Source organism: Rutilus rutilus (genome assembly GCF_951802725.1).
Source record: "Rutilus rutilus genome assembly, chromosome: 8".
NCBI lineage: Eukaryota > Metazoa > Chordata > Actinopteri > Cypriniformes > Leuciscidae > Rutilus > Rutilus rutilus.
In genome coordinates this window covers 32,397,949-32,422,304 of record NC_140222.1, presented here as the reverse complement: position 1 = coordinate 32,422,304, position 24,356 = coordinate 32,397,949, and the positions used below count along the sequence as shown (strand labels likewise).

The 24,356-nt window shown below is 38.0% G+C and overlaps 1 protein-coding gene across 1 annotated transcript; it reads right to left on the bottom strand.

Annotated features, from left to right (window-relative positions):
* Positions 1-294: 294 nt before the first annotated feature.
* On the bottom strand, positions 295-19,884 carry vasna (vasorin a). Its single transcript, XM_084416888.1, has 2 exons — positions 19,708-19,884; positions 295-3,348 (listed from the first exon to the last, which is right to left on the bottom strand). The coding sequence occupies exon 2, from the start codon at positions 3,313-3,315 to the stop codon at positions 1,258-1,260; it is 2,058 nt and encodes a 685-aa protein (XP_084273014.1). The 5' UTR covers positions 3,316-3,348; positions 19,708-19,884; the 3' UTR covers positions 295-1,257.
* Between the last annotated feature and the right edge of the window lie 4,472 nt (positions 19,885-24,356).

The following is a 24,356-nucleotide window of genomic DNA, read 5'->3' as shown; positions in this document are numbered from 1 at the left end:
AGTCAACATATATAAAAAAATAAAAAAAACACCTGGCTTTGAAGCCTTACCCTAGTTTGTCTGTGTTTGGGGCCATGCAGTCTGAATTATGACTAGGGGACATTTTTAGAAAGCTGGCACGTCAAAAAACAGCTTTGTTAAAAGCGTTTGTTATCCATCTCCTTTTATAGTACTAGTCTGTTTGTTAATGTGTGGAATTTGTTTGAGGTCAAAAATGGCTGCGGTTGTTTATAGTCTTGCAAAGTGTTTCTTTGTCAAATGATTGCAGGACGGAGACTTCACACATGTAAAGTGAATTTGTTTTAATTAAGAAGTAAAAGCATTTTAACTTGTTGCACTTAAGTGTGAGGAAAAATAATGCTTGCTACAGTTTCATGTTTAAAAGTCAATACAAACACAACAACTAAACACAAAAAAGGACAGAAATGGCACTTAAAGGAAAAAGAAAATTCTGTAATTTACTAACCCTAATGTCTTTCAAAGCCTGTGTGACTTCCTTTCTGCAAACGGTACTTTTGTCTTCCATGGAAGAAAATCATACAGGTTTGGAACGAAATAAGGGTGAGTAAATAGCATAAAAGAATTGATACTTTTGGTGAAATATTCCTTTAAAAATACAAAAATATAATAACATAACTTTAACAAAACAGCGTAAACTAGACAAAGTAAGAAAATGTCTCTTCATTATGTTTTTTTTCACAGCAAATCTCCTGTGCAGGACAGATGGGGTAGAGGGACAGAGGGATGCTTTGATGCTGTATAAAACCTGTTTGAAGCATCTTTTAAGAGGCTGATCACTTTCAGCTTCTTTAGGCACCTCACAGTCCCAGTGTTTCTGATCAGTGCAATTTTTTTTCTGGACAAAAAAAAAAGTCCAGGCGTCCAGGCAAGATCTTTTGACTCCTGTCTACCACTTCCAGAGCCAGCTACACAATTAATGAGCTACCTCTAAAGCGACCTGTTTTCCAGCCTAGCAATACTTTGCTCGTTCATGTCTGGCCCCTTCTTAGAGTGAAATTCTCATTAGAGGCTGATATGCATGGTTATAAAAGGCACTTAAATTGTATCTGTAAAAAAATGTCAATTGCAAATGCAGCTGGTTTAAATACTGGCAGTCAGTTTAAGCGTTTGGCTGGGATGCGCTAAAATGTTCACCAACCCACCAGAGTCTATCTAGTGTCTGCATCGCACCTGCCTGCAGGAGTCATGGAGCACATTGCCCTCTGTGGGCTGGAGGTATGAATCCTAATATGGCTTTTACACGTACAAAGGTTTTGTAGAAGCTACATTGTTGTTGGCTGGACACTGTCCTTGTATTAAAGGTGCCTCATATTCCAAGCTGTTTTGCGTTACAGATGAGCAAGGGGTGATGTCGGGTTGTTTTGGATGTGTCAGCCCATTCTCTGGACTGGTTTTCACTCCCTCCAACTCTAGAGGAGATGTCTCATGTAAGTCCATATCTACTTGATCCTTGGATTTCCTCCTGCGGCGGATGACCACAACAGTAGCTACGATGGCAGCAACCATCACCACCGCCACAGCTACTACAATGGGTATGAGAGAGGAAGAAGGTTCGATACTTTTAGGGGTGGGCTCGTGGGGGGATGGCAGGATCCCTGCTGTGCGAGCCTCCATGCAGGCACTAACTGAGACATGGACTGGCTCTCCCAGAGGGCTAGCACATACAGAATAGGTGCTATTTGGCTGTAGCCCTCTAAGCGTGTACTCGGGGTAAGTTGGAGGCACATTCAGCTGTAGTGGCCGCCGGTCGGGGCCTGACAAGTTTCGGTAAGTCAGACGAATTCCACGGATGTGTGGTCTTGTGTGGATGTAACGGTGAAGGTCTAATGAAATGGAAGTGCTGGTTATGTGAAGAGAGCTGATTGTGTTGGGCTGGACTGTAGCAATGGTCTCGATAGAAACTCTAGGTGAAGGCAGGGGAAGCAGAGCTTCATTTTTAATCTCACAGTAGAGTCCTGACATTGAAGGCGGGCACAGGCAAACCACCCCATTTGAGTCAAATTGGCATGTTCCCCCATTTAGACAGATACTGGGAGGGCACATAATGTCCTCTTCTTCAGAATCTTCTATGATGCTTCTGGGCAAGGCAGTGGTCTGGGAAAGAGGGAAGCTGTCTATGTCTGCTGACGGCATTTCACTTGGTGGTGCCGGGGGAATGGCATGTGTTGTGCCTAATGGTGTTGTGGAGTTTGTGGGCTTGCTCGTAGTACTACTTGTCCCTGCGCTTGTTAACTCGATGGTGGTTGTGGGACAGCCAAAATCTTTATGCTCCAACTTTGCCAAAACCTTTCCCGAGTTTATTAGCGGAAAGTGGCAACGAGTCTCCTCCATCCTCAACAGCTCTACATTTGAATCCTTTAGCCATACTGGGAACCAGGCCAGTGGGCAGAGGCAATTGAAGGGGTTTTCAGCTGCGGTGAGCTTCTCAAGTTTGGGGAAAAAGTTGAAGAAGCCCTCGGGGAAGCCTTGCAAATAAAGGTTGCTCAAATCAAGCTCTAGCAAGTTAACCATATTTTGGAAGTCTTCTTGTTTTAGGGATCCCAAGGGATTCCCGGTTAAATTGAGATTTCGCAGGCCTCCCATTGCCTTCAGTGTAGGTTGTATCTCTACAAGCAGGTTCTGTGAAACATCCAGAACATGTAGGTTCGCCAGGCTCCTTAGCAGCTCCTCGTTCAGACTGGTCAGCTTCAATCCAGCTATTTTAAGAGACTCAAGGTGTGGTGTCTGTAAATCTTCAGGTCCAAGGGGTGGGATACTATTATAACTAAGGTCCAAGTGGAGCAGTCTGGGCAGTCGCAGAGCTGGCAACACACTAATCTTATTGCCCTGAAGCTTCAGCTCCAGTAGATTCTCCAGTCCCTCAAAAGCAGCTGGGTGAATGCTTTGGATGAGGTTGCTGTAGAGATACAGCCTTTCCAGGTTGACCAGTCCAGTGAAACTGTCTTTGGAAATTTGAGTAATGCGGTTTGAGGAGAGATCCAGGTTGTGTAGAGAGGAGAGTGAGCTAAACACCCTATCAGGGATTTCACTGAGGGCATTCTGACTCAAGTCCAGCATTCCAAGCTCGCTAAGCTCTACAAAGTCCTGCTGTTGCAAGGTGTTGATGTTGTTCTGAAAGACATAGAGGTTCTTTGTGGAGGATGGCAGGCCACGAGGCATGTAGATCAAGTACTGCTGGACACAGAAGATGGAGCTACCGGGGCTGCAAGAGCAGTTTTGAGGACATCTGCTGCTCAGAGATCCACACAGTAAGTGAAACAAAATGAGATGAGACAGGGGAGATAATGGCCGCATTGTCGGTCAGCGTCTGGCCTTTGTGATTGAAACCTGCAATAGAAAAAACAGAAACCCAATGTCAAAACTAAAATCTTTTTACTGTATTTACTGTATAAGTTTACACATTGTTGGGCCTTTCACAGGGGTGTCCGATCCTGCTCCTGGTGGGTCACTGTCCTGCAAAGTTTAGCTCCAACCCTAATTAAACACACCTGAAACAGCTAACCAAAGTTTTTACGACTTCAAAGGCAAACTTTCAGTCTGGTGTGTTGGAGCAGTTTGGAGCTAAACGCTGCAGGATGTGGAGCAGGATTGGACATCCCATGGCCGGCCTATGCAGTTCATTGTAATATTGACATTTCATTGTTTGATGTTCAGTCTTTTAAAGACATTTTTGTTCGCTTCTGTCTGCTATACCGTGTTGGTTCTTTTGTTAGGGCTGTATAAAATTACAAATTTTGGTCCTCAAGCAAAACCAGTTTTTAACAATTGCTTTGCTTGACTAATACAAACAGAAACAGGCATGTTTTAAGCTTTTGTCACGTCTTTGAAACTTCATCCCTACACAAAGAAAACAAGAACCACAGTAGGGCACAGTAATGTTGACTAACTAATTGTTGTGATGACCAGAACTGATCCTATCAAACTTTGATAATTAGGTTGCACAATTATTGCAGGTAAGAAAAAACAAGTTGGTCTAAAATGCTGTGGCAGAAATCACCCATTAACTACATTATTGTATTGCTCATTAATAACTAGAAATATTCAGTAAACGTGTCAGAATGGCCACTAGTGCCTTCTCAGTAAAAATGAATAAATGGGTACATAACTTCCCTGATGATTTGTGCACTATAATTGAACCTTGTTTTGTGGTCTGGCTGATGAACTTTTATCGTTATTTTCCTGCATTTTCTGATATCATCTTACAATGGCTGTTGTATATGGCCCAGTTGACCAAATGTCTGTTGACCTGCCTTGCATTTAGTTTCACTCTTTCCACTGTTTGCTTAATGAGTTCATCCCAGAGAGTTTAGACCTCATCCCCGAATGTGTCCTTAGAGGAGCCCACCCAGTTTCTCAACTCTTCATTGACAACTAAGAATGTCTGAATATAAGTAGCTATTTAAAAGTGAAAAAATATCATAATATCAAATATCAAAATAAATCATAACTAGCTTAAGCAGCAGAAGGCCTTGTAGTGATTTTAAGCCTCTTAATTTTCAATAAAAGTCCTTGTGTAATTTTGTCCAATTGTTCAGTAATCTCTCAGATGTCTTTGATTTGGTGAACAAAGGGCTAACCAAGCCTCCCATCTTCTCCTCTGCTGAGGTAACAATGTGTATGTTTGTGAGTACAAAGAATAGTTTACTGTTCCAACAAGAGTCCTGATCGCTAAAGGGCCAGACTATTGAGGGAGATGAACAACCATTCGTTTGGAAGGTACACTCACTCTTTTCATCCTTTTTTTTCCCCTGTCCGAGTTCCCTTTTGTGAGCCTCTTTTTCTCGCATCAACCATTTATCTTTTTTCTCTGCCCTTTCTTTCCCTCTTCCCCTTGAAGGACAATGTCTTAGCTATTAGAAAGGCTTGTGATTATATTTGCTCATAGTCTTGTGATTATATGCTCACTCTGTTTGTTTTAATCTGATCTGATAATGCTTCCGTTGAAGAAGACTGTTTGACTCAGTTGCGTCGCTGTGGAACGTGACATCTACTTATTAGCTGGTTCAAGCTATAGTCATTGGCTGGTCAGCCAGGCATCACTTTTCAAACATCAGCTTTCTTAAGCTGGTAAAATATACAGTATCTACCAGTAAATTGTCAACTGGGACCACCTAGAAACCAGCTACCATGTTTGTAAAAGTGAACACCTACTTTGCCTTGTGTTTAGCTGATGTGACAATCAAATTGGCTTAATTAGTTGAATCATAATTATTCAACCATTTCATCTTAGTCTGATAATCCTTTGATTTCCCTCTCTGTATGTATATTTAGTTTTGATATTTTACCAACTGTCTCTTTTTTTTCTTCTTTTTTTTTCAGGTTTTCCATATTTGTTCCATCTTCCCTCTTGCTAAACACTGTGTTTGGACTCTCTGTAGGTTGCTTGAATTTTGACAGAAACTAGAGACACTATTTCATTAAAAGGGGGTTGATACCTTTCATTTTGCCCTCCTTCCATTCTCCCTTTTTTTTCTCCTGCATATGCACAATCCCACCGGCACGGCAGGAATTTTGCAATAACCCTAAAAATCCATCTTCATCACAGGGAGCTATGGGGCTTCCAGAGGGTTTGACATTTCTTTCTCTCACTCTCGCTTTATTTGTTTCAGGGTTCATGCACTTGTCTGCCAAACTTCTATCACAACTAATTGCGTGAAAACAGGTTTGACGAGGGTGGCATGAGGAGCAGAAGGCGGTCACAGGTGAAGCAGAGCTGAATGCCACCAAAACACCTTTTGTTCCCTTCATTGCTCACACATCAAAGTGATTAAATCTTAATCATTGATTAATAATAATTGCCTATAATTTACAGCATGCTTTTTATAAAGGGAGCGTTGGGGATGTGTACTTAAAAGATATATATAAAGTCATCAGAATTTTCCCTTCACTTTTCTTCACAAAATAAAGAAATGTTGAAAATAGTCAATGAAAATTGTTTTGGACCCCATTGAATTGCATTGTACAGACAAAACATTTCAAACATTCTTGATGAAATGAAGGTCAGAAAATGATAACTGGACTTTCATTTTTGGGTGAACTATCTCTTTAACAAAGTCGTTCTGATTATGACACTTTTTTAATCTCACACAAGAATGGCATGCTTACACACACCCAAAAATGAACACACAGGTATTACTCCAGCACACACAGACACACACTCCCTCTGGGTTTGGCTCAGCTTCATTTTATCTATAAGCCATGAATGATGAATAAATGCCAAGCCGAATGAGAAACCAAAAAAAAAAAACATTTGCATTTCTCATTACTTCTGACAAGTATGTATTTTTTAAATATTAGTCAGCGATGAAAGAGAGGGCTTGAAGAGGGGGATAAAACAAGATTTAGAAAGTGGAGAGACACAAAATGAGACACCTTGAATGACCCTGTTTATGCATAATTTTGTTTGGGTTTTGTTTTTCACTCATTCTTTTTTATCCTAAGTTCTAAATAAATACAGCCAAAACGGAAAGCTTTGCCTAAATCCTGCATAGAGACTCAGAAAGTTCAGTACTGTGTGTGTGTGTGTGTGTGCGTGCGTGTGTAGAGTAATTTGTTAATATCATAATCACGAGGAGAGACCAGAGACAGTGAAAGACAGTTATTGGGGAACTAACTAAAATAAGTGGTGCTACTATCTAGAATAGATATAGTGTTACGGAAGCTTAGTTGTTTCATTTTTATTGTAGCATTGGGAAGTTTGACTCATGGTCTTTTTAAGTAAGTAAGTAAGTAAGTAAAGTTTATTTATAGAGCGCTTTTCACAGATACAATCACAAAGTGCTTTACAAAGTGCAATCATACTAATAAAACTTACAATTATACAATTTAAATTAAAAGGTAATAAAGCCCAGTCAACTAAAAGCTTGTTGAAATAACAGTGTCTTTTAGTTGCTTTTTAAAAGAATTGACAGAGTCGGCCACACGGAGGGACAGGGGCAGGGCATTCCACAGTCTGGGGGCTACAACCTGAAAGGACCGGTCACCCCGGGTTTTATAGCGAGTCTTTGGGACCAAGACTCTGGCCTGAGGATCGATTTAATTTATTTAAAATAAATGTGAAATATTTTGCTAAATACTGCTGTTCATCAGTTGTTGTTTTTTTGACTAAATTGAAATTAGGGTTTTGGTACTTTTATTACTTGTACTGATATAGATGTAGCCTCTTTGTAGCCTGGCTAACGTCAGACCTCGTCTCATTGAGACGTGGTCTGGGAACCACATGTTAATTTTCTCGTATTTGAGGCGTGGTTTACGAATGCCCAGAGCCGTTTATTGGGCGCTATGAATGTCTATGAAATGTGCCTGTACGTACTGTACTGTGCTCATAGCCAATCGTTTCAATTATACCAGATGACGTATGTAGAGCGACAGAAATTCGACGAGGAAGAAGACGAAATAAACTTGGGTTCTAAACTACTTAGAACACTATCTAAGGCTGCATCGAAAGGTAACTTCGCGTCTGATGCCATGTTGGATCCATAGATATAAACAAACTGCTTCGGTGTGTCGCATAGACGTCGTCATCGTCTTGCTGCTCCCTCTCCGTTCTGTGATTGGTCCCCTCGCTAAGGCGAAAATCTGTTCCATGGAATCCAGGCTGCCTAGCAGCGTGAATAAAATCGCACAAGGCAGCATGGGGAAACCCAGGCTAGCCTCTTTGATTAATACAGGAAAATAGTAAATACTGATAGTTATGTTTTCAAAGATATTGCCCCTTTTTAATTTTGTATGTATTTAGTAACTCATGTTCGTAGACTGTAGTGTAGACAACTATTTATGTTAATAGATATTTAGCTACACCAAAGGCTACATTTAGCAAAAAATGTTGTTAGCTTGTAGTGTAGCTAACTATTTTTGTTAGATAATTAGCTACACCACACGCTACTGATAAAAATATTTAGCTACAGCTTTTGCTTATAGCTTGTGATCTCTTTTAATTTTTGTTAATAGCTTAGAGTGTGCTGTAGCTAATTATTTCTGTTATTAGATTATAGTGTGGTTAAATATTTTTCTTAATAGTGTAGGTAACTGCTTAATGTTAGTAGTTTGCAGTGTAATCAACTTCTTATTCTTAGTAGTTTAGCTAACAGCTAGTTTGTAGTATAGCTAACTGCTTATTTTTAGTAGCTTAGTGTTGCTAATTTACTTTTTTTGTAAATCGTGTAGCTTTAGTAGCTTGTAGTGTAGTTAATTACAATTCTAAATAGTAGCTTGACTGTTTTAGGCAGTAGACCTATTTTAAACGAGTTTCAATATGTGTGAAACACACATAGTTTAACATTTACTAGTGCAGACAGAGGTGTAAGTGTGTGTTTCTTTGAATAACAATAATACTGTCCTGAAATTACTCACAGCCACGCACACATATTGACACACACAGATAAATACACATTTCCGTCAGCAACTCCTGAGTACAGCTGGATTGTGTTACCCAGAATGCATTGGGCCGGTCTCTCCGGGTGACAGCGAGATCCCATTAAGTAACTGTTTTGCGATTAGGGTAGGGGGAGGATTTCAGAGGGGAAGCCAAAAGAGAAACAGGCATCTGCACTTAAATGTGGATTCAATGTAGAGCGTGTACATGCCCGTAAGCGACTGTTTGTGTTTACGCATGCTTGACTCGAGCTCATGAGCATGCGGCTGATTTAAAATATGAAACAGATTAATCTGGGTAACTGTGATTTACCTCATGCTTCACTTGAACCACAACAGAAGCTTCTAAAACAGAGCCAAAGCCAATTCGACTAGCACTAAAAAGCTTCAGTATCTTCATTGTTTCTCTCTTAGACATCAATGAGATTAAATGAGCAAATTGAGCCTTTTGCTTGCTTAAATTTTTTTTATGAGCAAAAAACAATAGGAATATCACCTCACCAACAATATCCCTATGCTCAGATTAGTAAGGATTTCTGCAGGGACCTCAAAATGAGTATTTCTTATCCAGTTCTTCCGAGATTAAATTATCTGAGCTGTGCTATCCACATTCATGCTACATGTTATACATTTACTGTATGTACAATTTGCAGAATTTGATTTTCTTTTTTTTTTCTTTTTTTTTATCCATTGGGAATTGATTGGATCATGAAAATTGCCATTACATTCAGTACCATAGCAATTCTTGGCTATTTTTCATTTTTGGCATTACCCAATAGCATGCACATCCTGACAATAGCTATGTTTCCATCCAAAGTTTGAAAATTTGAATTGGAATATGACAAAACATTTGCGAATCAAGCAGCGTTTCCATCCCATGTGTTCAAGAGAACAGAGTCGCCACATCCAGGAAATTGCCGCAAAATATCTGTAATAAAAATGGCAGTTGCTGAAATCAGGGAAGAAACTGTGACTCTTATCGAGGGATTTATTCGGTAAATGTATTTCTATCGTGGTTTATGCGCATGTCTTCAAATTGGATAAAAAAAAGTAGTTTTTAATGCTATTTTTTTTCTTTGGCGTTTCCATCAAGAGTTTTTTTTTCTGCAATATCCCAAAATGTGCACAAAAAAATAGGTGGATGGAAACATTGCTATTTTCTGACATCAGCAGATAAAGAAAGTTATTTCAGAGATATATATATATATATATAGTAATATAATTATTCGTTACATTTTATTTTGATAGTCCCCTTTAGAGTTGACTATAAATAACGCTGCACCAACATGTCGACTAGTATTAGTAGACTGTTATGGGTAGGGTTAGTAGAAAATGGGGTTATGCTTAGTAGAATACATTGACATGTAGTTGCTAAGTTACCAATAGTCAGTAGAATGCCTGTTGGGGGACCAACACAACACAATAAAGTGTTAGCAGACAGTAATTATTGACATGTAGGTGCAATGTTACTTAGTCAACATAATGTCTAAAGGGGACCATCAAAATAAAGTGTTACCAAATTATATATATTTTTTTTAATATAATATATTTATAATTAATTTACATTATCTTATGTATAAATTACATTCATATAATTATATTGATGAAAAAATAACACCACAAATGAAGTTATTTGAGGTCAAAGAAGCCATAAATCAATATGCTTAAATATAATCTCCAAAGAACCAACCCAAATACACTATACAGCTAGAAATGTTCCTTAACAAGAAGAGGGTTAGAAGTGGGAAAACTTAAACGTCTGCAATAAATAAATAAATAAAACCAGAAAAGATCCTTCATTTTCAAATACAGTGTAATTAATCAATGTTACAATGACAAGAACCCAAATTTTAGGTTCAGATTTATTATTAACCATAATTATGTCCTCCACATAAACACACCCTCAAAAACAACACAAAAGACGCTAAAAAGGTGGCGAGTGTCTTAAACCAGACTAGGTGCAATAAAGGTAAAACGTCCTCCCCCAGCTTTGCCCAGGGGCTCAGGCAGTTCAAGTTACAATCTACTCCGTGTGCGTGTGCACACCTGCTAGCCATGCACATCGCTGGAGACACCGCATTTCTGTGTGAAACATGAGAAACTTAACAAGACAAAAGACCAACTTACACATGCCTCTGACACACGCCAGCCTGGCATCTACTGTTACAAAGGCTATCTATTTATCTATCTATCCATCCATCCATCCAATACAGATGTAAAAACTATGAGTGGTCAACTTTAGCATTTCTGGTACGAGAAGTATTTTACGATGGGTGTGTTTAAGACAGATGTCATTTTGGTGTTCTTAGCATCCTTTTGTGCTGCACATATTTTTCTGAAGGGCTGCATTTGACAGAAGAGTGTGTTTGTGACCGGATTAGCCGTACTATGCTGCTGCTATGACTAGCATGTTGTCAAGTGGCATAATCTGCAGCCATAGCATTGTGTGTGCATGATTCATATTCACTTTTGAAGTGCATATGATAACAACGACAAAAAAACTCAAAATACAGAACGGACAACCGTGTCCTGCTGCTATGTGAACGTGACCTTAGAATTCTCTCTAATATTGTAGCCTACCATTAAAATGTGCAATTAATCATTTATCTGTTTACTCTAAAGGGGAAACTTTTGTGATTAATGAAGAGAGAGAGGCAAAGAACTGTTTGTTCTTGTCTATACATGTCTCTTTCCCTCTCTGCAGGTTTAGTTGGTTCAGGACAGGTTCCTAGTATTTTAAGCTCTGTTTTTTTTGGCTTACTTTCAGACCAAATCGGTGTGTAATAGAGTGAAACATAACAGCTTTCACGTCTATCAAAAAAAACACACACACACACACACACACACACACACACACACACACACACACACACACACACACCATATGAACATATTTATCTGGCTAAGGTGAACAGTCTACACCTGTTGAAGCAGCAAGTTATTCAAGTTAGCACGTACTTTTGTTATTCGTTGTGCTACGTAACACATAATGGGTGTCAAAAAAATTGAAAAACATTGTTGGCCATAGATCTTAATTCCATGACTCATATGCAAGTGCACAGATTTTAGGCGCAAGTGTCAGTGTTTAAAACTGGTTTGCAGTCAAAACATTCAGCAGATGACCTTATCACACGTTTACTCCCATTGCATAGCAACAACCAAAAACTGGTGATTGGAAAACCATGCCATACTTTGCTACCATTTAGATTTAAATTCATTTAAATCTAAAAATGAATTGAATCTGAACCTCAAGTCGAACGTGAATTGAATTGAACCCATGGAGAGAAAAACAGTCATGCCAATTAAATAAGTACATTTGAATTAATTTGAATTTGCATACACTGTAAAAAAATTCTAACCTCCCTAACTCAAAATTTTCTAGTGACTGATAACATCTAAATTTTTCAATTGGCCCAAGTGAAATTCTGTAAATTATAAAATTAAATTTACAGAATTTCACTTGGGCCAATTGAAAAATTTAGATGTTATCAGTCACTAGAAAATTTTGAGTTAGGGAGGTTAGAATTTTTTTACAGTGTAAGAATTAAATGTGAACGTGAATTGAACTGAGCTGGACAGAAAGAAAAATGAAATGAGATCGGAGTAAACCATAAAAATTATTGCATGGAAACATTCATTTGAATGTCAATGAGAAGTGAATTAAGTGATTAAAAACTACTGCATAAAAAAAAATAAAAAAATACAAGTAAATTAAATTCATTTGAATTTGAATTGGATCTGAACATGAATTGAATTGAATTGAGCAAGTGGGAGAAAAAATATTTTCAATGAGCAAAATCGAAATTAAAGTGTTTTAATTTGAATATAATGAATGTAAATGACAAGTGAATTGAACGCTCTTAAAAATAAGGGTTCTTTACTGAGAATCAGGGGTTCCACGAAGAACCTTTAACATCCATGGAACCTTTTATTGCACAAAAGGTTCTTTTTAGATTTTTTTAAATGTTCTTCACATCAAGAAACAAAAATGGTTCTTTTAAGAACTGGTCAATTGAAGGTTCTTTGCAAATTAAGTACATAGAATTTTTTAACATGAAATAAATGTGCATGAAGTTATTAAATTGAATGGAGCGCAAGAGAGAGAGAACGCTGGGCTGGGACATGCTGGAACAACTCGCCCCGCCGCCCCCTTCTTGCCCCGCAGGGGGTGTCCTGTCTTCTGACCAGCTGTGTCAGCTTGAGTGTTTTCTGTGTCAGGAACTCTAAGACTTCAGTCTGTCAGACCAGACCAAATCTCAAAGCACATTTTGCACAATTTCTTGGCCATTAATCAAATAATCACATTTGTGATACTGAGCATGTGATCTCCTTTGTTGAAAAGGTCAGATATTCATGCAACTCAAGCGAGACTGTCTTTAAAGCAGACTTAAAATCGAAATACTCCAAAAAAACGTGTGTGAAGCGCTGTTCAGAGCTCAACACCTAACGTAGCAAATCTATTTGCAACCGACAGCCCATTAAAACAAATAAACGAATGTCGGTTCTCCTCCAGTGATGACGAGGTATGCTGGAACAAGGCCAAATCGGTTTCTTTGCCTGCCTGTCCCGGCCTGTTTGTACCGCGGTGACATTGAGGCCCTTCTTGGAGTACGTTTACCTCCTCCGAATGACGTAGCTCTTGCTTGTAATGTGTAGACATGGTTTAAGCGTGGCTGAAGTAACTAAATACTAGGGAAGTTCTCCATCAATCTCCAGCGTACTACTTTGTTTGTGTACTGTTGCAGCTCACTGAAAAGCAATGAAAGACAGTGTGCACAATGTGTATGTGTTTTAGAGGCTTATCTGATCCCATGCTGGCAGTCTGCTGATGACTTTGCTCTGAGACAGTTCAATTGTGTCACTGATTGATTTAAAGTGTGCACAGCTAAAATGAATGCATTGCAACTCTTTCAAGTTGCTTCTATTACTTTGCTGTGTGAATATGCACATCGATTAGCTAATCATCATAACAGATGTCATTTACATCTTAAAGGGATAGTTCACCCTAAAATTAACATTCTGTCATTTACTCAATCTAAAAACACACACAATTTTTTTTTCTTCCATTCAATGAAAGTCAATGGGGTCCAATTTTGTTTGGACATTATTGTCTTTTATCGTATGGATTAAAAAATATATATTTGTGTGTTCCACAAGTGACAGACATTCTTAAAAAGATATATTTTGCGTGCTGCAGAAATTACAGTATTGTAATTTTTCAGCGTACTATCCCTTTAAAGCTAAAACGGCTTGTTTATTTTAAGTGGAAACCAATATACAGTATGTATATATACAAATGAAGTCTCTTATGCTCACAAAGGCTGCATTTATTTGATAAAAAAAATACAGTATAAACTGTAATATTGCGAAATATTATTACTATTTAAAATAAATGTCTTCGATTTAAATATATTGTGAAATGTAATTTATTCCTGTGATCAAAGCTGAATTTTCAGCATTATTACTCCAGTCTTCAGTGTCACATGATCCATTAGAAATCATTCTAATATGATTTGCTGCTCAAGAAACATTTCTGATTATCATCGGTGTTGAAAACAGTTGATATTTTACTTAATCTTAAATATTAAACCTAATATTTTTGTGGAAACCGTAATACGTTTTGTTTTCAGGATTCTTTGATGAAGTTCAAAAAGAAGAACAGTATTTATTTGTAATAGAACTTTTTTGTAACGTTATAAGTGATTAATTTAATGCATAACAAATCTTACTGACTTTTTGAACCTTTGAAATAGTGTAGTTATTTAGCATAATAAGAGAATAACAGTAGGTTAATGGCCTATATAAAACATAAATTGTTCTGACCTGTCAGTGACATGTGCATGTTTTGTAAATGTTTTGTAAGAGCTTAATGTTACAGCCTTAATATAACTCATGTATCAGCCAAAGTAATCAGAGAAGCAGATCCCTTTGATGAAACACTGCTCTCCCGAACGCCCGCATTTGAAGGTAGGTAGACGGATGTTTGCTGTTCTTGACTTGTGAAAAACTGAACACCACCCAACAGACGCAGCCAAAGGACATAACTCTCTGTCCTCAAGCAAATATCATAGGTTACAGCTGACATTCAGAAAATAAAAAAAGATTTTAACAAGAGTGGAAGAGATGCTCTTGGTGATTTTCTTATGCAGTTTGCATCCTTAAAGTTGAAGAGTATAGTTTAGCCCCAAAAAAAGCTAAATAATGATCGTTTCCAAACAGGTTTCCTGAGCACTCTATATCTACTGTTCTATTGGCTGGATAAACGGATAGCCCCGCCTCAAACTCACACTATTGGTTGAGCCAGTGTTGCTATGTGCTGCTGGTCGGAGTAATGTTTTGAAAGCGCTAGAGTGTTTATACTTTTCAGGGGATTCAACCGACGAATGCTTTATGTATAGTTGTCTCTGCTGCATATTAAGCTAGGATGGGAGTATGTTTTATGTTATTACGTATATTAGTGTTGCATGCAGTCTTCTTCATGCTTATTTCTAACATCTTCTGACGTCTGTTACGATTTATATGCGTGTTTATATTTCTTTGTTGCTCTTGGCATTGGTTCTTGCCTTCACTCCGTTCACGATCATTCAAACAGCAGGGTTGCACTCTAAACTGTGTTTTTACAAGTGGACACCACAAAAGAACATACATAAAATAAATCCTAAAAGCCACAACATGAGATAATACAGTATTTGAGCTTTTCTTCACCAGCCTTCCTTATCTCTTGTCAGCAGTTTTGGGGGAAGCTATTTTGAAACTACACAGCTCATAATTCAAAGTAGTTAATCTACACTCAAGTTACTCTTATTTAAAAAGTAGGGTGACACTTTACTTTAAGGTGACGTAGTTGCATTGTACTTCCTCAAATAAGGACTGAGTAATATTAATTAACGGTTAGGGTTAGGTTTAGGGTTAGTTACTTGTAATTATGCATGATTTACTGTTATTTCAATAGTACGTTCATGTAGTAAGTAATGTGTAACTACGTCACCTTAAAATAAAGTGTTAAAAGGTACTTTTGGAATTACTTAAAGGGGCAGTATCTTTCAAAATATAATTATCTGATTATATAATTTATAATATTTATATGTATTACGTTCAGGCACCCAAATAAAAAATATAATGCCTCTCTGAAAAAAAGGTAGTTAGGTTAGTAGCATTGTTAGTTTTAGTTAGTTATTGTCATCAATTCAACTTCTTAAGTCAATCCTATAAAGGATAAAATTTTCATCCAACAGATTATGGAGAACATGGAGATTCTCTCCCATATGGATTCCAACATGGACATTTAAACATTCCTGAACTGGATGCTTATATATAATAATTATTTTTCATTCTTGTTTCTGGTTGTGTTCCAGGAAAACGAATCATCCTACAGTTGTAATCGAAATTATTCATTGCAAATCAGGTTTATTGGCAAAATGTACAGACTTCCAGCTGTTTGCTATAAACAAATCAAACAAAAGTAATTGAAATAGCTCAACACAACAAATGTTTCAAGTCGTTTCCCCAAATTCAACTGAAAATGCCCACTACAGCACAAATCTTCAAAGCTTGTTGTTTCAAGCACACCTGATGCAACTATTCAAGGGCTTCATTAGTTGCACCAGGTGTGCTTGAGTGAGAACACATGAAATATCTGAACTGGCTAGGTTTGTTGAGTGTCACGTTTCACTGCATGTTAGAAATATGGCTAAGTCAAATTGGTCCAAAAAGTTAAGAGAGGATATCGTCGCCCTTCACAAACAAGGAACAAAAAGATAGCGAATGCACTAAATGTTCCTAGAGACACCGTTAAAAGAATTGTTCGCAAGTTCAAAGTTAAAGGAACAGTGGTGGTTACACTGTCCTGGACGGGGCATAAAAAGGAATATATCAAAGGCTGCAACCAGATTTCTGGGAAGGCAGGTTCAGAAAAACCCTTGAGTGACTGCAAAAGACCTGCAGCAAGACTTGGTGGCAACAGGCACTGGGGTTTCAGCTTGCACAGTAAGAGCTTGAATAATTTCGATTACAACTGATTTTTAGGGTAAAATTTGCTGGATTTATTTAAATAGTAGCTGAAAGCATAATCAAATTAGTCAAACTATTTGATAAAAGAAAAAAAGGTGCAGAAAATATCGAACTTTTGAATGACAGGTGTTTAAATTGTTCTGAGCTCTCTGACACTAATAAGGCTGCATGTTATTCCATTGTGTCAACTGTAATGCTCCTGTATTGCAATCCTTTGTTTAGCCAACACTTCAAGGAGGAAGGAAACCAAAGGAAAATCAAATCCCATGTTTTAGGAGAATGGCTCATGCTTTGGCAGTCACTACTGCAACAGATTTTAGTGTTTTTGAGTGATCAGTATAATCCAAACAACAATTAAAGCGTTTCTAGAGTTTCCATCTGACCTTTAACAACAGCCAGAGTCGTAGTCAAGACACAAAAGCCCCAATCTTTACAATTAAAGTGCTTCTAACTAAATAATCTTCAGATGACAGACACTTGACTCTACCTCTCAGCCCATAAGGCTGTTCTTCACTCAGCATCTGCACACACTTATTCCTGCTCACTGTGTCTTAACGTCCATCATGCAGTTATTAACTGTGACTGGGAAGCTCTATCTGAGATACTCCCCTATTTAGTTGTCATGGTGGCATGACCCGAGCACTTATTAGCTGACCCTTGGGATTAGTCCAAGCCTGGCCAGGGGGGGTTAAGCCTTCACCTCCAAATGCCCACTCTAACGTCCCACTAGTCCCTTTAATTAAATTGCTGAGACACCGCGTCAGGAATGTTTGCTTGTGCTTTTTGCTTTCTCTCCCTCTGTATCTCTGTCTTTGCTTTTCTCATACGCTCGTCCCTTCTTTCTAGCCTAAGTGCCCCCTCCGTATTTACCTCTCCTGAACGATGACTGGCAGACTTCCAGCTAATCTCTAACTCTGACCGAAACAAAGCGAGAAGAACGTGTTAACATGCATACTACAGATATTATCTCAAACTGTTTAAGGAATGCGGCCCAGATTACTAATGACGGGTTGGATTTAACTCACAGCTGGGTTCTTGGTCTGCTCTGACGTCATTCATAAACAATATTTTACTAAACAAACAGATAACTTGGGTTTGCTGCTCAAAGGGTCAGTTGAGTGCAGAACGAATAGGCTATGTTGTGCAATCTGTTAAACTATTGAAACTTCATCATTATCAACAATAAAGGTTCTTTAAAGCGTTCTCAACCTCTCAGGTTCTCCTGAAGAGTATGTAGAGTTCATGAGATGCTTACATGGTTCTTTAATGATTAAACATGATTAAACTTCAGAGCAGCATATTGATTTCTGTGTTCTTGCCAATATGGTTTCTAAAGGACTTACTATAAAGAATGAAAAGCAAAAGTCCTGTACACTCAAAAATTAAAGGTATTGGTATATGTGGTAAAACGTTTAAAGTGAGAGACATGCTTAAAAGTGGTAGTTGCGTAGACTGTCAATGGAGGGATTTGTGTTTCGAAGATGAATGAAAGTCTTACGTGTTTGGAATAACATGAGCGTGAGTAATTAATGAGAGAATTTTCATTTTTTGGTGAACTATCCCTTTAACATCTCCGGAACCTTCCGATAGCACAATATAATGGAAAAAGATTCTTCAAATTATTACAATGTTCTTCACAATATTTTAAAAAAGTAGTTCTTTTAAGAACTGTCCACTGAAAGGTTCTTTGAGGTAGGCTACCCAAAATTGTTCTTCTTTGGTATCGCTACCTTATTTTTAAGAGTGTATTCTAAAACCTGAATAACTTCACAGATGCTACACCACCTCATATGTTGTGATAATCTAGTGGGTATTTAAAGGTTGTGACCATTTTAACATCTCTCTCAGACCTCTAACCAACCGCTGAGCAAAAGAAAGAGGCGTGCAGCTGAGGAGGATTTCCAAACCTATTCAGAATCACTCAAACGAATGGCCAAAATCTCAGCATGTCACTCAACCCTCGATCCAAAGCACTTCTTAATAGAGTCCTCCACAAAAACTTTCTCCTCAACTTGTGAGATTTCTTTGAAGCAATGAAAATAATGGGTTTAGAAGCTGGAATAACTGGGCATAATCTTCTTTACACCCTGTGCAACTAAACTAATTACTACTAACCCGTTTAGATGCCAGCAGCTTGGGTGAGAAAGGGGATGGAGGTTTAATGACATTGCAGGGACAATATTAGGAGGAGGTTGATTTAAGCAGGCTTCACAATGACACCATACTGTATGTTTATCACAAGCGAGTTACCATAATTCAACAATAATGTTAATGTACAAACGATTTTTTTTAACCCTCTTATATTTCATATTAACCCTATACAACAGTGGTGCAACTACATCAAGTTGCATTAATAACAAAAAAGGCGGTAGCCTTTAATAGGCCTACTTTTAAAAGGAATCTCAGTCAATAGTGTTCAAGATTGTGCTGGTGATTTTGTCTTGGGTAATGTCGTGTATACGTGTGTGATATAGATTTGTGTAAAAAAATATTTATATAGCGCTTTGTTTTGTAGATGTAACGACCGCCTACTTAAATCACCTCAGGCGAACACGACCAATTTTTAATCTACCTTTGTGGTTAAAAGCACACATGGGTGTTTTTGACACATGCATGGTAAAACACAACAACCATAATTGGTCAGCCCCACCAAAACCCACCACCATATTGGCACAGATAATGTAAAATAAAACAACATCTACGACTAATAATATAATTTAATATAATATAATAGCCTATATAAAAGTTTTATTGTGCTGTAAAATTCACATCCTAATATGAAACTCGCTGTTATGATAGATCGCATTCGTTATGTTTTGTTTATGTTCTTGTACCGGCTCCCGCGGGATAGTTATGATAGATCGCATTCGTTATGTTTTGTTTATGTTCTTGTATCGGCTGCCGCGGGATAGTGAGATAAACAGAAATTCATCATCATTCATCACAGACTTGCACGATGGTATATTGACTTGGGTTGCCAGTAAAATAAACCTCATAAAAATGCTTTATTGAAAGTAGCCTATACTAGCTCACGAGACCAGCAAAAAGCACAGGTAGATAAAGTTCAGACATTTTAACAGTTCACTGGCAAAATTGTTTCCCTAACAAAAGTAAACATAAGTTCCAGAAATAAAACTAATTGCTAATTATTAATTTACTTGTCTTTAGACATGTGTAACAATTTTCAATGTGGCAGGCTGAAACGTTTTGTGCAACCCACACTTTTTTTTATTTATTTTTTATGTTTACAGTCTAGCATATTTAGCCAGTAGCAATCTACAAATCATTTATTGCACTGCTTACCTGTAAAACTTCGAAACGTGAAGCACGCGTGTATTGTTTTATCCACAAGACCGCGGAATCAAAGAATGAAGCTCAAAACTCTTGTATGGTCATTCCCTTAAGCAGGAATAATTTCTCCTGAAGGCAAGCTTTGGCACACACCATATGCAACGATCCGTGCAGGTTGCGTCCAGCCAGACGTCTGAACTTTAGGAACACGATGGTGTTTTTACTGAATGGCAGGAGCGCAACACCTCCAGAGTTTTAGGAAGGAGGAGCAAAACTCTTCAGGCTTGACACAACTCTCCGTCGCCGGGCTGTGGCAACAAGGGGTATGTAGGCTTTACCGACTACCGTACTACTCCACAACAAATGTAGTAGGCTATGCATGGTGCCGTACAGTGCCGTACAGTTCGGAATGGAATAGAATAAAGTTAGAATATTCTATACAAAATGCCATAGTTTAAGAATTTATTCACCCAAAAATTAAAATTATCCCATAATTTACTCACACTCAAGCCATGACTTTCTTCTCCCAGCCAAACACATTTGGAGTTATATTAGACAATATTATATTATTACAAGCTTTATGATGGGAGGGAATGGTACCTGAGATTTTGAAGCTCCAACAAATTTTTTATCCATCCATCATAAAAGTAATCCATGTGCGGCTCCAGGTGATTAATAAAGAAATTCTGAAGCAAAGTGATGCGTTTTGGTAGAAAAAATTCCATATTTATAACTTTACAAACTATAATCATTGGCTGTGCAGAGAGTGACCTCTGACCTGACTCTAAATGTGGCTGCACCTTTAGTGCTGTTATTTTAGTAAAGCTTGTAATAAGCTGATTATGATTTTACAGCAGTTACAATACTTAGCAGCAGACATTATTGTTACCATGGTAAATCGCTTAGTAGGTTCTCTAGTAGCTTAGTAGGTACGCTATCATTTACTCACCCTCAAGTTGTTTCAAACCTGTATGAATTTCCTTTTTTCTGCTGAACACAAAAGAAGATATTTAGAAGAATGTTGGTAACCAAACAGTTGAATGGACCACATTGACTTCCATAGTATTTCTTTTTTTTTTACCTGCTACGGAAGTCAATGGGGTCCATCAACTGTCTGGCTACCTACATTCTTCAAAATATCTTCCTTTGTGTTCAGCAGAAGAAAGAAATTCATAGAGGTTTGAAACAACTTGAGGGTGAGTAAATGACAGGATTTTCATTTTTAAGTGAACTATTCATTTAAAGGGGTCCTATGGCCTTTATTTGTTTTTGGGGTGTACTAGAATATGCTTTCATGCTTGGTTGTTCAAAAAACGTTTTGATGAAGTCCCTCTTTCTGAAATACGAAAAGTGATGTGATTGGTTACAGTGACAGTGTGTTGTTATTGGCAGCGCTTAGTGCGTCTTCAGGAAATGTCATGCACCTCCATAACTGCGAGTTCTTCATTAAATATGAAGGACGGCGTCAGTTTCAAACCAGTTCAAGCCTGATTCAGACCCTGACAATGTTCACGAACAAGAGGATCATGCAGAACGGATTTCTGCATGAACGGACTTTGCAAGCACAGATTTCACAGGACGTTTCAGAGTGGTACGTTTTTTGTGTGTGTCATTTTCATATATATTCTAGATACGATGTTATCCAGGGCGGTATTTTCCCGCTGGGCTTACGTGCTTTTTGGGCCGATACATCTCATCGTTTTTTGTTTTTTTTTGGACAGATCGGCCCATGAAACACGTAGATCAGCGGTCCATTGGTTCTTTTCTTGATTGACACTGGGCTGGTCCAATCACATCTTTAAATACCTCCCACCTTTGGGTGTGCAAGATCAGTGTGCATCTGTCAAAATAGTCAGAGAGATTGTGTGGGAAAAAAAAAAGAAAGAAAGAAGAAACAGCCCCTTCAGTGATACAGATGTGTGTTCTGCAGCAGCAGCAGGGCCTTCATCATCTCCCGTGGCTGATGATGTTAGTGTGTGATGCCAGCACCGACACACACGGAGAGGGAGAGAGATGAGGGAGTGTAGAGCCTGCGATAAGCAGAACTGCTGTCAAAACATGAGTTTACCTTTTGATAAGACTGAGCCAAAAACACAAGTGGTGGACAAACTAGCTGTTTGCAAGATTATGGTGATAACACTGCAATTAAATAATTGCACGCTACAGTATAACGTCGCAGTGTTTCCGTCAGAACGGCTTGTTTACACATTGTTCTCAACTGGCTAAGGCAATTAGCAGACCTTTAAGCTAGTTCTTTTATGTCTTCCCTGCTGCTTTTTTATGTATCTGTATACGTTTTGTTGAAATTGAAAACATTATTTTATTCGTCAACAATAACAGTGAGTCAACTGGCAGTATTCATGTTTAGTTCATATTCCATCCATTTAATAAATGGTATTGTTATGCTAATGCAGCTTATAGCTTGTTTTAGGATTCATCGCTGCGGAGTATACAGTTAATGTGTCAACTCTCACTCATACCTGCTTACTCAGTACTTGGCTTTAGTGGTTTTAAGAGGAGTTGGTATACAGAATTCAAGGGTGAGTAAAGATGGGTGGTGTTTATGATCATATGTACTGAGCCAGTCTGGGCCAAAATGCCCAGAATTGTCTTTTTTGTTCAACAGAAGAAAGAAACTCATACAGGTTTGAAACAACTTGAGGCTGAGTAAGTTATGAAGTTATTTTGTGTGAACTATTCCTTGTTAGCGGCAGATGACAGGACGTTATCCTGCGTAAAGTTGACGTTAATGTAGGCCTATCTTTATAGTTATAATTCTTGGTGTGAACGGGCCTTTATACTTGGAGGTTTAGGCTATACTTCAAGCTCGAAGATCTGTATTAAGGTGAAACCAGGCTATTTAGAGCCCCTGTCTTGTGAAATCATCAATGGTGTCACATTACACTTCCGACATTCACCTAAAGTAGCACTGACACACTATTTAGTTGCGCCAATGCCAAATGCTCACCCAGGACTTGAACTTGTCAAATATTTTTAAATGCAACATCACAATGCTATATTTAGTACGATGCATCACTTTAAGTTAGATTGGTATAGCATATGATTGGTTAACACAGCAAAACGTTTTTAAGTTACTTCAAAAGGTGAAGTTCATGCTTCCTTTTGAATTTCGCCCTAAACTGAGCACTAAAACATGGTAATTGATGTGGACAGTTGTGAGTTTTAGACTTTGTACATGAAGCTATTCTTAGAGGGGATTTTTAGCTTTAGCCCTGTGAGTCAACAGTTTTGCTGTTTGCAGTTTTGCTCACTCTGTTTGTACCTCTGAGATATTTATGAGATGAGATGACATCTCGACCAAACATGAAACTCGGCTCTCATTCCTAGAGCAAGATTAGCCCGTGTATGAGTGTATTGTTATGTGACTTGGTGAATAAGTGTGGTGAACTTTTCAACTACCCTTTGGCAAAAGGATGCAGTGATTATAAATTTTCCTCACAGTTTATGCGTGCGTCACATGCCAGCGTGGAGCACTCGCACACTCCAGGATATCCAAATCCCAGCATATAGCCAGTTATTTTTGAGTTTAGTTAGTTGTGGCAGAGTGGGAATGGATTACATTACTGAGAGGTATTACAGTCCCTGCACTGCTACCAGCAATTATACAACCAAACCACATCAAGATCGGGCCATCATACACTTATGATTGAAATTATTCAGAAAAGGGCAAGATAAATTGGCTTCCAGTAAAAGATAAACAGCACGATAAACCTATATAAACATGCTGTCTATTGCTTACTTAGCTGCAGGTTTTTTTTTAAAAGAAGTCGATGTTATCAGGGCCAAACTGTTATCAGGGTTATCATTTACCAAAGCTGCATTTATTTGATTAAAAATACACCAAAAATAGTAATTTTTCTTTAAATATTATTACAATTGAAAATAACTGTTTTGTATTTGAATATATTTTAAAATGTCATTTATTCCTGTGATCAAAGCTGAATTTTCAGCATCATTACTCCAGTCTTCAGTGTCACATGATCCTTCAGAAATCAGTCTAATATGATGATTGTCTGCTCTAGAAATGTGTATTATTATTAATTATTATTATCATCAATGTTGAAAACAGTTGTCCTGCTTAATATTAAATTCTTTTTTTTTTCTTTTTTTTTAGAATACTTTTGATGAATAGAAAGTTCAAAATAACAATTTATTTGGGCTATAATTTTTTGTAACATTATAAATCTCTTTACTGCGTGATGAATATAATGTGTCTGTTCTGGATCAAAGTATTCATTATATGTATGTAATTTGATACACGGGATGCAGCCCTTTTAAAAACTGTGTTTTTAGCGCCATCAGCTGATCAGATCTGATCAGTGTGTGTGTGTATGAATTCATGAATGTCTGAAACTGAAAACGTGGCTGTTTTTAGACGCAATCTGTCTCCCTCTTTCTCTCTCTTTAGTGCGACTGTGGTATTAAAAGTTCAGGCACAGTGTTGAAGTCTTTGACCTCCGCAGACTTCTCAGTGTACGGAAATGACTTTTCTCTGTGTAATCCCTCGCTCTCTCCTCCTCCTCTCATTTCCTCCAAACCTGACTCACCCCATCTCCCCTCTCAGAGTAAAGCTGCTTTGGAACAATCTACATTGTTAAAAGCACTATAGATGAAGATGACTTGACTTGCCACTGTGGTAA

Bases quoted from the DNA above. Each gene is read 5' to 3' on its own strand.
- vasna (XM_084416888.1), bottom strand. From the start codon at position 3,315: ATGCGGCCATTATCTCCCCTGTCTCATCTCATTTTGTTTCACTTACTG.